General features: G+C 47.0%; 6 protein-coding genes across 8 annotated transcripts in view; 5 read left to right on the top strand and 1 right to left on the bottom strand.

The window, feature by feature from the left end:
• LOC137787603 (histone H2B-like) overlaps positions 1 to 256 on the top strand; it is a 675-nt gene extending 419 nt beyond the window's left edge. The window contains exon 1 of the mRNA XM_068580222.1: positions 1 to 256. This exon is cut by the window's left edge and continues 419 nt beyond it. The gene's annotated coding sequence lies outside the window, so the exon portion shown is untranslated.
• LOC137787347 (histone H2A.J-like) overlaps positions 1 to 4,273 on the top strand; it is a 6,041-nt gene extending 1,768 nt beyond the window's left edge. The window contains exon 2 of the mRNA XM_068579688.1: positions 3,713 to 4,273. Coding sequence (XP_068435789.1) covers positions 3,713 to 4,109 — 397 coding nt within the window. The 3' untranslated portion in view covers positions 4,110 to 4,273. The remainder of the gene's footprint in view (positions 1 to 3,712) is intronic.
• LOC137788018 (histone H1.11R-like) lies at positions 865 to 1,679 on the top strand. Its single transcript, XM_068580821.1, has one exon. It carries the CDS (start codon positions 871 to 873, stop codon positions 1,510 to 1,512), a length of 642 nt encoding a protein of 213 aa, XP_068436922.1. The 5' UTR covers positions 865 to 870; the 3' UTR covers positions 1,513 to 1,679.
• Positions 2,270 to 3,153, top strand: LOC137787346 (histone H3). Its single transcript, XM_068579687.1, has one exon. It carries the CDS (start codon positions 2,319 to 2,321, stop codon positions 2,727 to 2,729), a length of 411 nt encoding a protein of 136 aa, XP_068435788.1. The 5' UTR covers positions 2,270 to 2,318; the 3' UTR covers positions 2,730 to 3,153.
• Positions 4,274 to 4,476: 203 nt separating the features above from the next.
• Positions 4,477 to 10,444, bottom strand: apbb3 (amyloid beta (A4) precursor protein-binding, family B, member 3). 3 transcript variants are annotated; one of them, XM_068579683.1, is made up of 13 exons: positions 10,276 to 10,444; positions 8,669 to 8,759; positions 8,127 to 8,290; positions 7,960 to 8,009; positions 7,804 to 7,852; positions 7,526 to 7,675; positions 7,311 to 7,438; positions 6,675 to 6,789; positions 6,517 to 6,598; positions 6,341 to 6,424; positions 5,992 to 6,107; positions 5,728 to 5,907; positions 4,477 to 5,610 (listed from the first exon to the last, which is right to left on the bottom strand). In XM_068579683.1, exons 2-13 carry the CDS (start codon positions 8,733 to 8,735, stop codon positions 5,401 to 5,403), a joined length of 1,395 nt encoding a protein of 464 aa, XP_068435784.1. In that variant the 5' UTR covers positions 8,736 to 8,759; positions 10,276 to 10,444; the 3' UTR covers positions 4,477 to 5,400. The 3 variants fall into 3 exon arrangements, with proteins under 3 accessions (XP_068435784.1, XP_068435782.1, XP_068435783.1); XM_068579681.1 differs by lacking the exon at positions 10,276 to 10,444 and adding an exon at positions 10,121 to 10,139 and having other exon boundaries at positions 7,960 to 8,006; XM_068579682.1 differs by lacking the exon at positions 10,276 to 10,444 and having other exon boundaries at positions 8,669 to 8,985.
• Positions 9,434 to 12,881, top strand: sra1 (steroid receptor RNA activator 1). Its single transcript, XM_068579685.1, has 6 exons — positions 9,434 to 9,483; positions 11,108 to 11,212; positions 11,403 to 11,489; positions 11,560 to 11,717; positions 12,094 to 12,202; positions 12,511 to 12,881. Exons 1-6 carry the CDS (start codon positions 9,459 to 9,461, stop codon positions 12,702 to 12,704), a joined length of 678 nt encoding a protein of 225 aa, XP_068435786.1. The 5' UTR covers positions 9,434 to 9,458; the 3' UTR covers positions 12,705 to 12,881.
• Positions 12,882 to 14,453: the final 1,572 nt, after the last annotated feature.

Below are 14,453 nucleotides of genomic sequence, written 5' to 3' on the forward strand. Positions count from 1 at the left end.
CAACCAACGGCTCTTTTAAGAGCCAGCACCAGCTCTACTGAGAGGGTTCCCCTGTTTGTCATGCTCCAAGAAGAGCCATTAATATAATATAATTTAATTATGTTAACAAGTCAGGGATTATATATTAAATTCTGAATAATTTCAGTTTAAAAAATCGTTTCATGAACGTGTGGACAAAATTAATGTACTTAATGACTCAATGTTGTAGAACCCTTGAACATGATGGTTCTGCATATAAATGTGAGATTTAATTCTGGTTATTAGCTTTGATTTCTTGGACTTGATTCAAACCTGTGTCTCACGGCCAAAAGCACAAGACGAGTGTAGAACATGTTCCATCTGTGAAGACATGCAGATGAGAAACTTACTTCAATAATGCAGTTGAATATATTATTGGTTTAATATAAAGGACTCAACATGTCTGTCAGACTCCACAAAGTGACAAATAAACCCTCAGGGACTTTGCATCTTTTATCTTCTATAATTTCCACACAGTGGAGACACTGACATTAAATATTTGTAAGATTTTTTTTTAACTGTGAAAAAGAACAAACCTGACAAGACCTAATATTAATACAGAAATTACAAAGTCTGACCTTTACAACATATATATGTTGTATTATGAGTGTTTGAATTGTTGCACACTTTACATTAAAAAGGTAAATAAAACATCTTCAGGGTACAACGGCTGTGTTCAGAAACGCCTCGTGTGGATTTTATCCCCCAAACGGTGGAAGAGAAAACACAAGCGTCGCCATGTTTCAGCAGCTCGGCGGAGCGGCAGTGCCGGTTGACTCTCTACGGTTCTCATGTGCTTTATAAGAGCCGCCTCCCTTTTGTCTAACCGACACAAACTCACTGACAGCAAAGATGGCAGAAGAACCTCCAGCAGCTCCGCCGGCGGCCGCAAATGCCCCGAAAGCCACTAAAGCAGCCAAAGCCGCTAAAGTGGCGAAGGCCCAGAAGGTCGCCGCCACAGCCGCGAAGGGGAAGACGGCCACCAAGGGGGGAGCGACCCTCAAAAAGCAGATCATTGACGTCTTGAGCCAGTCCAGCGCGCGGAAGGGGATGTCTCTCAGTTGCATCAAGAAGGCGCTCGGCGCCAATGGCGTCGACGTTGCCTCAGCCAGGGGTCGAATTGTGACCGCGGTGAATAAAGTGGTGGCCAGCGGGGCTGTGGTCCGGACGACCGGGTCAGGGGCCTCCGGCTCTTTCAAGCTCGCGGCCCCCAAAGCCGCCAAAGCGGAGAAGAAGAAAGTGGTAAAGAAGACCGCCGCCAAATCGCCGGTTAAGAAGGCGAAGAAAGTGGTGAAGAAGTCTCCGAAGAAAGCCGTTAAGAAGGCGGCCCCCAAGAAGGCGGCCCCCAGGAAGGCGGCCATCAAGAAGACCACCCCTAAGAAGTCTGCCCCTAAGAAGTCTGCCCCTAAGAAGGCTGCCCCCAAGAAGATGACTCTGAAAAAGGCACCGGCAAGAAAGGCGCCCGCAAAGAGGACTGCTGCAGCGAAAAAGTGAAGCGGGTCCTCCCGCAGCACTAGTGCACCAAACGGCTCTTTTAAGAGCCACACACATCCACGAAGAGCTCTTCCTCTTTGTATCCGTATTTAGTTTGAAATTAGTCATGATTATATAATTAATATATGCTGTTAATTACAGTGCTTTGGTTTATACATGTAATTATTCAGCTTTGAAGCCCCTTAACCAAAAAGATTAATGGATCTGCTGATGAAATTGAAACAAATTATTGATTTGCTTATTTATGTGACTTGACATGAGCAGGTATCACTAACCAACACATTGAAAGTATAATGAAGTATTTTACCAGTGGTTTGATAATCAGTAATAATTATTCTGTTCATGTCTAACCGTAAAACATGGATAACAAATATAATGTAATGACAGTATTTAAGTAAAGCACATTTGTTCTGTTGGCTTTATGTTAGTTTAGTATTCAAGTATAGAAGCATGTTGCCATGAACATGAATGCAATCAGGAAACTGAATTTAAATGATTAAATCCAGTTTCTCTTCATTCAGGAACGTGTAAATATAAAAATATAATTTAATATATGCAGCATTCACAGTCTGAACTTTTCACTTCTTGTTGTCTTTCATTCATTATGTTATCCAGTCGCTTTGTTTACGGGTTTACTTTGAATTCCTTTGGTCCAATCGCAGCGCAGCTACAGCCCACGTGTCTCCCCGCTCTGACCAATCAGCGCCGCCCTGACTCCGGCAGCTCCTTTATAAGGCGTCTGTTGGCGCTCAGACGGCATTACTTGTCGTTCTGTAAGCGCGTAGCAGCAGACCACATAAACTACAATGGCCAGAACCAAGCAGACCGCCCGTAAGTCCACCGGAGGAAAAGCTCCCAGGAAGCAGCTGGCGACCAAAGCTGCCCGTAAGAGCGCCCCGGCCACCGGCGGAGTGAAGAAGCCCCACCGTTACAGGCCCGGTACCGTGGCTCTGAGGGAGATCCGCCGCTACCAGAAGTCCACCGAGCTGCTGATCCGCAAGCTGCCCTTCCAGCGCCTGGTGAGGGAGATCGCTCAGGACTTCAAGACCGACCTGCGCTTCCAGAGCTCCGCCGTCATGGCGCTGCAGGAGTCCAGCGAGGCTTACCTGGTCGGCCTGTTCGAGGACACCAACCTGTGCGCCATCCACGCCAAGAGGGTCACCATCATGCCCAAAGACATCCAGCTGGCCCGCCGCATCCGCGGGGAGCGAGCTTAGACTGACCCGACCCTAGTGAACCCCCAACGGCTCTTTTAAGAGCCACAAACTTCTCTGATGAGCTGCGGGTACTAATTTTACTGCACTAATTTAATTAGACTCTTTAATTTACAACGAGATTTTGCGTTTAGGATTAACTACCATGCTTTTAATTTATTGAATTGGTACGTGATTAATCCATAAACCCCTTAATTTAGTGTATCTTTAAAGCGAATGAACAAACTAAATATTGTTGTTATTTGGAGTAAGCATCACTTTAACGACTAAACATGCACACACACTGCCGCTCACAGGCAGCTGCAATGACTGACGGGCTGCACAGCTCATGAGACGTTCACTGAACCCAGAAATCACAACACTTTACTTGTCACTGAGTCCGTTACAGAGCATTTATTAAATGATCATTAAATCAACTTTTCTATATCCCAAATATTAATTAATTAAATATCTGCCATAGGACAGCCTAAGTCTGAATCCTCTCTTATTTTATAATTTTAACCTTTGTTTTGGGGCGTTTGTTTCCACGTCTTAATTTCTACTGTATTTAAATTAGTTTGAAGTTATCGTGGTTGTTTTGGTGATCTTTTCGTCTGCTTGTATCTGTTTATAGTGACGTAGGTTCACTTCCTCCAATACGTCCTGGATCCTCAACTCATTGCGGTGGTAAAACTTTTTCTTCATGTTTAGTGTTTGCAAGATCTAAGTAATTTAAAGGATAGTAATTTATAACAAAGTGAGCAATCTGTGATGGCTTTCATTAACTTTCGGTGTAATCGTTATGTTTATTTTAAAGGAGTAATATAAAGCGGAAGCCTTGTTTTTTATTTTTAAACTATTACCGTTAACGTCAGAACTTGGCCCTCTCGTTCGTGATTGGACGATCGTAGCTACGCTCTCTCTGACCAATCAGAGAGCAGCGTGGTTGTAAATAAGCTCTTCGTCGCCGTCAGGAAGACATTCTTCTCTGTGAGTTACTGAGAAAGCAACAAGTACAACATGTCTGGACGTGGAAAGGGAGCCGGTAAGACTAGAGCGAAGGCCAAGACCAGGTCCTCCAGGGCCGGGCTCCAGTTCCCCGTGGGCCGTGTCCACAGACACTTGAGGAAGGGTAACTACGCCCAGCGCGTCGGCGCCGGAGCTCCGGTGTACCTGGCGGCGGTGCTGGAGTACCTGACCGCTGAGATCCTGGAGCTGGCCGGGAACGCTGCCCGCGACAACAAGAAGACCAGGATCATCCCCCGTCACCTGCAGCTGGCCGTCCGCAACGACGAGGAGCTCAACAAGCTGCTGGGCGGCGTCACCATCGCTCAGGGCGGCGTGCTGCCCAACATCCAGGCGGTGCTGCTGCCCAAGAAGACCGAGAAGGCCACCAAGAAGTAGAGGCCCGACCCGCGACGACAACAACGGCTCTTTTAAGAGCCACCACACACCTGAAGAGAGAATCCTGGTGACTCTGATAAAACTGGTTAAATTTAACAAATCTTACTTTATAAACTAATTTAAGACTTTCTGTCCATTATTAAAACCAAGTTTGAAAAACTGAAGTTCGCTCATTTTAAATACAGAATTATACACTTATTTTTAGCTAGTTTTGATATTTAAGCTGTAGAGTGTATTTGACTATTCTTACTTCAACTTTAAATCTTTACAACATTTTCAAAGTCCATAATTATTCCATCTAATTCCAATCTAATCTTCATGTTGAATGTTAGCATCTACTTTAAAACAGGAAAAAAAACTAAACTCGTCAGAACTCAGTAACTTGTTTATTTTTGGTTCATTTCTAGATGACATCGGTTTGTTTTGAGTGTTTCAGACATGAAGACACTGAGATTCCCCGACTGACATTGAACACAAAGCTTCTATCTACAGTTGCTCCAGCCAATCAGGAGTGTTCATCTGTTTAAAAGCAAGTCTGTGGTGTGTTCACTGACCCATCAGCCTGTTCAAAGCACCTTTCAAACCTTGAAAGTCATAATATTATTTTTAAAGTTGTAATGTGTCTTAAAAACTCAAAGCTTTTTTTTCTCCTAAACCTCTAACTTAATTCTTGTAGCTTTTGGATCTTATATATTTCAATATTCCTGCTCAATAATTTACTATAACCACATGTTGAGTAGAAAAACACGCATTGGTTTCTGTTGTCTTGGAGCTCGTTAGTACGAAGAGGCGCCGTGGTCTGGAGGACGCGCTGCAGTGCTCTTCTCTGAGTTCCCTTCAGTTTGAAAATGAATCAACGATATTATTTATGACTCCATCATCCTGAGAAGTAGAACATGAGTGTGACGGGGAACCGAGTCACGGGTCTCATGGTTCCTGGTCGGGTCGCGAATAAACCACGTTAGCTTCATATTAGCATCATGTTAGCATCCTTAAAACTAAGCTAAGCTAACCAACGGCTGCTGAGAGTTTAACCAGAAAAAAATCTGGTCCAGTAGCGTCAGACAAAAGGAGGCAACCGGAGAGGAGACGAGACGAAAGGAGACAAAATGAGGAGGTGATAGACGAAACAAGAGGAGCAAAACGAGAGGAGACGAGGAGAGGAGAGGAAACGAGAGGAGACGAGAGAAGAGGAGACAGTCCTGGAGGAGGAGCATGATGACACCTGTCTCCGTTGGCCCCGTCCCCTCACTGTGAGGTGATGACACCTGTCTCCGGTGGCCCCGCCTCCTCATTGTGAGGTGGCAGCCTGTTTACGAAAAGTCTCAAAGAGCGCCAGCATTCCCTTCCTTGTGCTGCCGCTGCTGTTCCCATGGTGGCGGGAGGAGAGAGGCGGAAAGGCGTCCATGGAGTTCGCCCGCTTGACCTTCGACGAGGCCGCGCGCCACAACTTGGTCCTCGGGGGAGGAGTCTGAGCCACCAGACACTTCTGATACTGCACCTGGTGTACAGGAAGGAGTGCGTTTAAACACGTAGACCTGCAGAGTTCAGGTGCTCACAAGTTCCTAGTTCTGAAGGAGAGCACGCTATTCACCATACCTGTCCAGGTGATACTCACCATACACGCTGCCTGCACCGCTTCAGACAGGACTCCAGCGTCCGGTTGGCACCAGAACACGTGACACTCGAACCTCTGTGTGCCACCGTCCACGATCACGGCGAAGGTGTGGTTGTCGTGGCCGACGCCCAGGAAGGTGAGGAAACGTACCTGACACTCCCAGATAGGCTCCACCCCTTCCTGTCAGGATCCAATGAGAGAAAGGAACACAGTGAGCTCCGCCCTGCACCCCCCCACGCCCTCAGGTGTACTAACAGGGTTTACCTCTCCCCGCCACAGGGACAGGATGTTGTCGGTGACGTGGAGCACGGCCGGCTGCCACTCGTCTCTGTCGCTGGAGTTCATGATGCTTTCTATCGCTCGGTTCAACACCTCCATACCTGCGTCACATAACACCTGGTGACATCACTGTTTACGGGACGCTCACCGCCGAAGACACGTCAAGTTACCCAACGATCAACAACTAGACTTCATGTTGCTGTGTTCAGGTGGTCAGGTGTGTCCAGGTGGTCAGGTGTGTTCAGGTGGTCAGGTGGTCAGGTGTGTCCAGGTGGTCAGGTGTGGTCAGGTGTGTTCAGGTGGTCAGGTGTGTCCAGGTGGGTTCAGGTCCTACCCATCGCTCTGGACACCGGCAGGTTACCGATGTACTGGACATCAAACTTCTGGACCTCCTGCCGCACCGCCTCCAGAAACTCCACTGAAACAACAGCCAATCAGAGAGCCAGTCAGAGAGCCAGTCAGAGAGCCAATCAGAGAGCGACAGGTCAGGTCACAGAACAGGTGAGTCACCTTGTCTGGGCAGGTCTTCAGGTGAGATGCTCTCCATCGTGAGCGAGCGAGACGGCCTCATCTGTGTCTTTTCTGACATCATCTATGGGGAAAGGAAAACCTGTTAGCTGCCATGCTCAGCTAACATGCTAAGCTAATGCTGTGTTTGACAGACTGACCTTAAAGCACATCTCGTGCAGCGCCGTCGCGACAGCTTTAGCCGGAGCGTCGCAGCGAAACACATGACACTTCAGCACACAGCTGTCCTTATCGCCCGCCACAAACGCAAAGTCCCTGAAGGCAACACACACACACACACACACACACACACACAGTGTTGTGGCCGACCAGCTGACGGACTCATAGTCATGTGATCAGCAGTGAGTGTCCCTGGAGGCTGTGAGGTGCATGAAGAGGTAAAGAGGTAACGGTAGAGAGAGGTTCACCTGTCCCTGCCCAGGTGTGAAAGAGAGAGAGTGACAGCGTTAGTGCCAACAGGTAAACACACTGAAAAGTGAGTTGTTAGCATGCAGGAACATGCTGTTAGCATGGCTTTCCCTCTGCTTGCAGTCTTTGTGATAGGAACTAAATTAATAAAAAACAGACTGGAAGCAGAGGCAAACTGTTAGCCTAGCTTAGCACAAAGACTGGAAGCAGCGGGAAACTGTTAGCCCAACTTAGCAGTAAGACTGGAAGCAGAGGGAAACTGTTAGCCTAGCTTAGCAGAAAGACTGGAAGCAGAGGGAAACTGTTTGCCGAGCTCTTCCTAACTCGTCCCCCTCTGTCTCATTTTCATTGACCTCTGATTGGCTAACCTGCCGTTGTCGCAGCCCACCCCCCACACACGGATGTTGCTGATTGGTTGATGGTGCAGGGGGGTATGGTCTCGCGGGTCCAACAGGGTCAGGGTGTCTTTCTTCAGAACCAGCATCATCTCCCGACCCTGCGGACAGACAGGTAGGTAGAGGCAGAGAGACAGACAGGTCAGTACGCTAACACACAGACAGGCCCCGCCCCCTTTCTGTCTCACCTCCCCCCAGGCGCCCTGCCTGTCTCTCTGCTCGGGGCTGCTGCAGTGAGACAGCTGCTGGATGACGTTACTGACAGCAAGACTGCTGCGACCTGGAGACAGATCGTCCTCCTCCACCTGCAGCCAGCCGAGAGAACGCACCGCAAAACACTGAGAGAGAGAGAGAGAGTTTATAGTTATGTGTTATAAACGTCCTCCCTATACAAACTAAATGTGGAGGATGTTGGTTCCATCTCTAACGTTGTTGTTGTTGTTGTTGTTGTTGTTGTTGTTGTTACCTTGGAGTTGGGATCATGGTACATGAGATAATCTTCATGCCAAGAAGACCTGAATGAAAAAGCACAATTCATATAAGTGTGTGTGTGTGTGTGTGTGTGTGTGTGTGTGCGTGTGCGTGTGCGTGCGTGTGCGTGCGTGTGCGTGTGTGTGTGTACCTGGCCTCAGCTGGTCTCACTGCGTTGTTTTGTTGTTCAGCTTCTTCCTGCTGAGAACGACCAGAAAAGCAACCTGATCATGTGAGCTACAAACTAACTAGTTGACTTTACTGACTAGTTGTCTCTCTAACCAGCGGCATGGAGCCGTTAACCAGGTTAGCACTGACCTGTGTGTGGAGCAGCTGGGCCGGCCCACTGAGGCGGGGGTGTTCCCACTGCGTGGCCCCTGTGGGAACGTGCCAGTAGAACGTTCCAGTAGATCCTCTGATGGTCCTCCAGCCGGACGGGAGGTCCGGGTCCAGCTGGAGGTTCTGGTCTGTCCAGACGTTGTCTGCAAACACACAAACAGCTGAGTGTGTGTGTGTGTGTGTGTGTGTGTGTGTGTGTGTGTGTGTGTGTGTGTATTACATCATGGTCTCAGTGAGATGTTACTGAGGTCAAACTGGAAAGAGATGAAAGATGAGACGATTATTAATAAACCCTGAGAGCAGGAGGAGAGCTGGGCTATGACTACGTGCTGGAGGAGAGCTGGGCTATGACTACGTGCTGGAGGAGAGCTCGGCTATGACTACGTGCTGGAGGAGAGCTCGGCTATGACTACGTGCAAATGAAGGTCTTGATGTTTATCTTACCATGTCCCTTGTCATCGTGTGTGTGTGTGTGTGTGTGTGTGTGTGTGTGTGTGTGTGTGTGTGTGTGTGTGTCTCACCGTCATAGTTGACTATAAGGATGGCCAACATGTAATCTTTGCCCATCGTGGCTCCACCTTCCAACATGTTCAGGCCAATCAGCGACTCGCCCTCCAAACACACACACACACACACACACACACACACACACACACACACACACACACACAGATAGCAGACAGTTGAAGCCTCTCTCTCTCTCTCGTCCTCTCAGACGACACCTTCAGTCTTCTTCTGTTTTATCTGCGTCTCTCGCTCTCCTCGTTCGTCCCTCCTCTCTTCCCTTTGTGATGAAGGATGCTGCTCTCCTCTCTCTCTTTCCTCCTCTTACTCTCTCTCTCTCTCCTCCTCCTCCTCTTCTTCCTCCTCCCCCTGATGATATCATCACTCCCTCTCGACCTTCAGTGTAAAACTTAGGTTTTACACTGAAGTTTAATGTTAATGTAATGATATTAATAACGCTCATTACATGATTATGTTTTTTACTAATTGATGTTTGGTATTAACTCAAAGATGACTCAATAAATAGAATATTAATAAATAAAGTTGTCAGTTCTACTTAATTCTCCAGCATTTAAACTAAATAAAACAACATGTGTTAATGTTTTATTTCCTGAGCAGAAGATGACGACACAGAAACCCGGAGACCAGATCAAACATTCACAAACAATATTCCACAATAACAACAAGAATACTTCTGATTTACTTTGAGCTTAAAAAATTCGTCTTATTCTGAAATTCTGAGCGGAAGTCCTGTTCTTGTTTATGCCTGGTGACCAGGAAGAAGACGCGGTGACGTCACGGCTCAACATGGAGGACTTGTACACTAAACCAGGTGAGTTGTGTTCACTGAGCAGCGGCAGGAAATCACCGCACTTCATCCTGTCTGCGTTATTCACCCAACGGCTCAAACGGACTGCGTTCAGAAATCGGTCAAGTTAATGTTCCCTTAAGCTTCAAGGGAATACTTTATCACTTTGTAAACAAAAACAAGGCTAATATGAATGTATCATGTTTTTTTTTTATTTCGGCATAGCGGTATTTTACCAAACAGTAATTATTTAGGTAGAAATATAAGGTTTGTTAGAAGTGTTCCTGTTGTTTTATCAGTGGAGCAGCTGTGCGCATGTCAGGACGGTGTCTGGTCCAGGAAACCAAACATGGATCTCTTTACGTTTCATTTAGCTGAGGCTTTTATCCAAAGAGACTTACAATGAGTGCATTCAAACGTGAGAATAAACTCAGAACAACAAGAATCAAGAAAGTACAATTCTTCAATAAAGTTAAACTACACACTTGTATCAGTCAGAGACATTTAAGTGCTACTTTCTTTAATCAAGGTGAAGTCTGAAAAGATGTGTTTTTAGTTCATGGAGCTGTCAATGAGCTCATTCCACCATCGAGGAGCCAGGAAGCAAACAGTTGAGACTTTGAGGGTTTAGTCTTTAGCCCCTTTAGCCTGGTTAGCTCACCTGTTGAGGCTCTTTAGCATCGTTAGCTCCCCTGTTGAGGCTCTTTAGCATCGTTAGCTCCCCTGTTGAGGCTCTTTAGCATCGTTAGCTCACCTGTTGAGGCTCTTTAGCATCGTTAGCTCACCTGTTGAGGCTCTTTAGCATCGTTAGCTCACCTGTTGAGGCTCTTTAGCTCCTCGGCCCAGCTGTCTCTGGCTAAGTGAAGATTACGTTTTTAATCTGTCTCCAGATCTGTAAAGAAAGGGCTGGTGGGGTCCGGTGGGGCCTGGTGGGATCAGGTGGGGCCTGGTGGGGCCTGGTGGGATCAGGTGGGGTCAGGTGGGGCCTGGTGGGATCTGGTGGGGCCTGGTGGGATCTGGTGGGGCCTGGTGGGGTCTGGTGGGGCCTGGTGGGATCTGGTGGGGCCTGGTGGGGTCTGGTGGGGTCTGGTGGGATCTGGTGGGGTCTGGTGGGGTCTGGTGGGATCTGGTGGGGCCTGGTGGGGCCTGGTGGGATCTGGTGGGGCCTGGTGGGGTCTGGTGGGGTCTGGTGGGGTCAGGTGGGGCCTGGTGGGATCTGGTGGGGCCTGGTGGGGCCTGGTGGGATCTGGTGGGGCCTGGTGGGATCTGGTGGGGCCTGGTGGGGTCTGGTGGGGCCTGGTGGGGCCTGGTGGGATCTGGTGGGGCCTGGTGGGATCTGGTGGGGCCTGGTGGGGTCTGGTGGGGTCTGGTGGGGTCTGGTGGGATCTGGTGGGGTCTGGTGGGGCCTGGTGGGATCTGGTGGGGCCTGGTGGGGCCTGGTGGGATCTGGTGGGGCCTGGTGGGGCCTGGTGGGATCTGGTGGGGCCTGGTGGGGTCTGGTGGGGTCTGGTGGGGCCTGGTGGGGCCTGGTGGGATCTGGTGGGGCCTGGTGGGGCCTGGTGGGATCTGGTGGGGCCTGGTGGGGCCTGGTGGGGTCTGGTGGGGCCGCTGTGAATCGTCTCATGAGCTGTCTGTCTGTGTTGCCTAGGAAACCAGGAGCGGGGTTGGAACGACCCCCCTCAGTTCTCATACGGCCTTCAGAAGACCCGCGGGCCTCAGAGGAACCTCCTGAACCAGAGAGCCGCTCCCCCAGGTGAGGTGTGTGTGTGTGTGTGTGTGTGTGTGTGTGTGTGTATATATATATATATATATATATATATATATATATATATATATATATATATATATATATATACATATACATACACACAGTTTGTTGGTTGCTGAATTAAGAGAATATTCTCATTATATATAATTACATCTGGTCTCTGATTGGTCCTCAGGTGCAGGAGACCCACCTATGACCCCGCCCTTTACGAATCCTCTGGCTCCGCCTCCAAGTGGTGTTGCTCCGCCCCCTCTACACCCAGGTAAAGAGCAAAAGAAGAACAGAGTTTTCTGATTGAAAGCCTGATTGACAGCTGGTCCTCCTTCCCGCAGCTCGTCCTCCTCTTGGCTGTGTGGCCACGCCCCCTACCCTTCTGGGACCAATGAGGAGCCAGAAAGCCGATGGCAGCCAATCAGAGAGCGAGCCGGACGTAGAGGCCGTGGTGTTAGTGTTGAACCGAGCGCTCGATGCCTGCAGGAGCACCGTTAAAGTGAGTTCAACGCTTCACACAGACTCAAGACTTTTATTTTGTAAAATTCATCAAAGTCTTTTATTTTGTAAAATGCATCAGTCTTTTATTTTGTAAAATTCATCAAAATAATTGTATAGTACAGAAGTATACGAGAGCACAAGTGCACGAGAGCAAAAGTGCACGAGAGCACAAGTGCACGAGAGCACAAGTGCACGAGAGCACAAGTGCACGAGAGCACAAGTGCACGAGAGCACAAGTGCACAAGTCCAGATAAGAACTCATACTGAGAAACGGCCTTAGGGCACCGACACGCTTCTGTGAAACAGGAAGTGCTCCCTGGACTTATGTGGGTTGAACTCTGATTGGCTGTGTGACCTTTGACCTCTGTGTGTAGGACCAGGTGTGTAGTGATGTGGCAAAGAGGCTCCGCCTCCTGGAGGACAGCTGGAGGTCAGGTCGACTGAGCCTACCGGTGAGGAGACGCATGGACACTCTGTCTCGAGGTAATCTGTCTGTCTCTAAACACCTGTCTGTCTCTAAACACCTGTCTGTCTCTAAACACCTGTCTGTCTCTGAACACCTGTCTGTCTCTGAACACCTGTCTGTCTCTGAACACCTGTCTGTCTCTAAACACCTGTCTGTCTCTGAACACCTGTCTGTCTCTGAACACCTGTCTGTCTCTAAACACCTGTCTGTCTCTAAACACCTGTCTGTCTCTGAACACCTGTCTGTCTCTAAACACCTGTCTGTCTCTGAACACCTGTCTGTCTCTGAACACCTGTCTGTCTCTAAACACCTGTCTGTCTCTCAGAGTTACAGTCTGGTCACTGGGACTCAGCTGATGATGTCCATCGCTCTCTGATGGTCGATCATGTGACTGAAGTAAGCCAATGGATGGTCGGTGTCAAACGACTCATCGCAGAGACCCGAAACCTGAATCCAGAACTTGAACCTGAACCTCCAGGACCAGTACAGGACCCCGAAGAACCAGTCCAGGCCTGTTAATCTGCAAATCTTTTGACTCTTTAAAGCAAAAAAAAAAGGTCAGAGGTCAGACCGCATACAGACTGTAGACTCTGGTCCTCACCGTCAGTGTCTCTCAACCTTTGAGGATCTCGTCAGGTGATGTTTGCACCAATCGGTGAGCTCTGCTCAGAGTGAATAAATCTGTGTGGTCAGAAAGTCTGTGTCTCTCTTCTTCTTCTTGTTTCAAGGACCAGAGCTCGTTAGTTTAGTCCCTTCATTAGTTTATTACATGAGCACAGTGACTCTCATTGCTTCTATTCTCCTGGACGGGAGGAGCCGGGGCTCCAACCACCGATCCTCTGATTGATGGACCTCCAGGGAGTCCAGACGCAGCTGGAACGCAGCGCTGACGTTTCATTCACATAACTTTGTGTGACTCCATCTTAGTTTTTTTCAGATAATATAATGAATACGAGGAGGAGGAGGAGGAGGAGGAGGAGGAGGAGGAGGAGGAGGAGGAGGAGGAGGAGGAGGAGGAGGAGGAGGAGGAGGAGGAGGAGAATCCAAACCAAGCAGAAAGAATGAGTGACAGACAAACAGAACGAGCTTCATCTCCGCAGAGACAAACAAACCTAAAAATAGAAGAAGAGCGAGGTCGTCCGTCTGGCCACAGGATGCAAAGACACGAATGAAATACTTCTAGACTATGATATGATATAAAATACTTATCTCCAGACCATGACTGAGGTATCAGTAAGTTATATAATCTCTCTCTCTCTCTCTCTCTCAACCATTTGCAGGGAAACAGCATGTTGTATACTTCCGAAATACAGATATTGCTTTTAATGCTAATTACTAGCTCGGTGTGTGTATAATGTGTGTATATATATCTATCTATCTATCTATCTATCTATCTATCTATCTATCTATCTATCTATCTATCTATCTATCTATCTATATATATATATATATATATATATATATATATATATATATATATATATCTATCTATATATCTATATATATATCTATATATATATATCTATATATATAGATAGATATATATATATCTATATATATATATCTATATATATATATCTATATATATATATATCTATATATATATATATATAGATATATATATATAGATATATATATATAGATATATATATATCTATATATATATCTATATATATATCTATATCTATATAGATCTATATATAGATCTATATATAGATCTATATATCTATATAGATATATAGATATATAGATATATAGATATCTATATAGATATATATCTATATAGATATATATGGATCGATCGATCGATAGATAGATGTTTGGGGGATGAACAAATGAACAAAAATATTTGACCATTTCCTATATACACAATAACTTATAAGAGATTGACTTACACAGTACTACAGTAGTGATGTACACAGTACTACAGTAGTGATGTACACAGTACTACAGTAGTGATGTATACAGTACTACAGTAGTGGTACACAGTACTACAGTGGTGATGTATACAGTACTACAGTAGTGGTACACAGTACTACAGTGGTGATGTACACAGTACTACAGTAGTGGTACACAGTACTACAGTAGTGATGTATACAGTACTACAGTAGTGATGTACACAGTACTACAGTAGTGATGTATACAGTACTACAGTAGTGATGTACACAGTACTACAGTAGTGATGTATACAGTACTACAGTAGTGGTACACAGTACTACAGTGGTGATGTACACAGTACTACAGTGGTGGTACACAGTACTACAGTAG

The sequence above is a fragment of the Clinocottus analis genome, unplaced genomic scaffold (genome assembly GCF_023055335.1).
Source record: "Clinocottus analis isolate CAN_PGR_092001 unplaced genomic scaffold, fCliAna1.0.p SCAF_17, whole genome shotgun sequence".
Lineage (NCBI taxonomy): Eukaryota > Metazoa > Chordata > Actinopteri > Perciformes > Cottidae > Clinocottus > Clinocottus analis.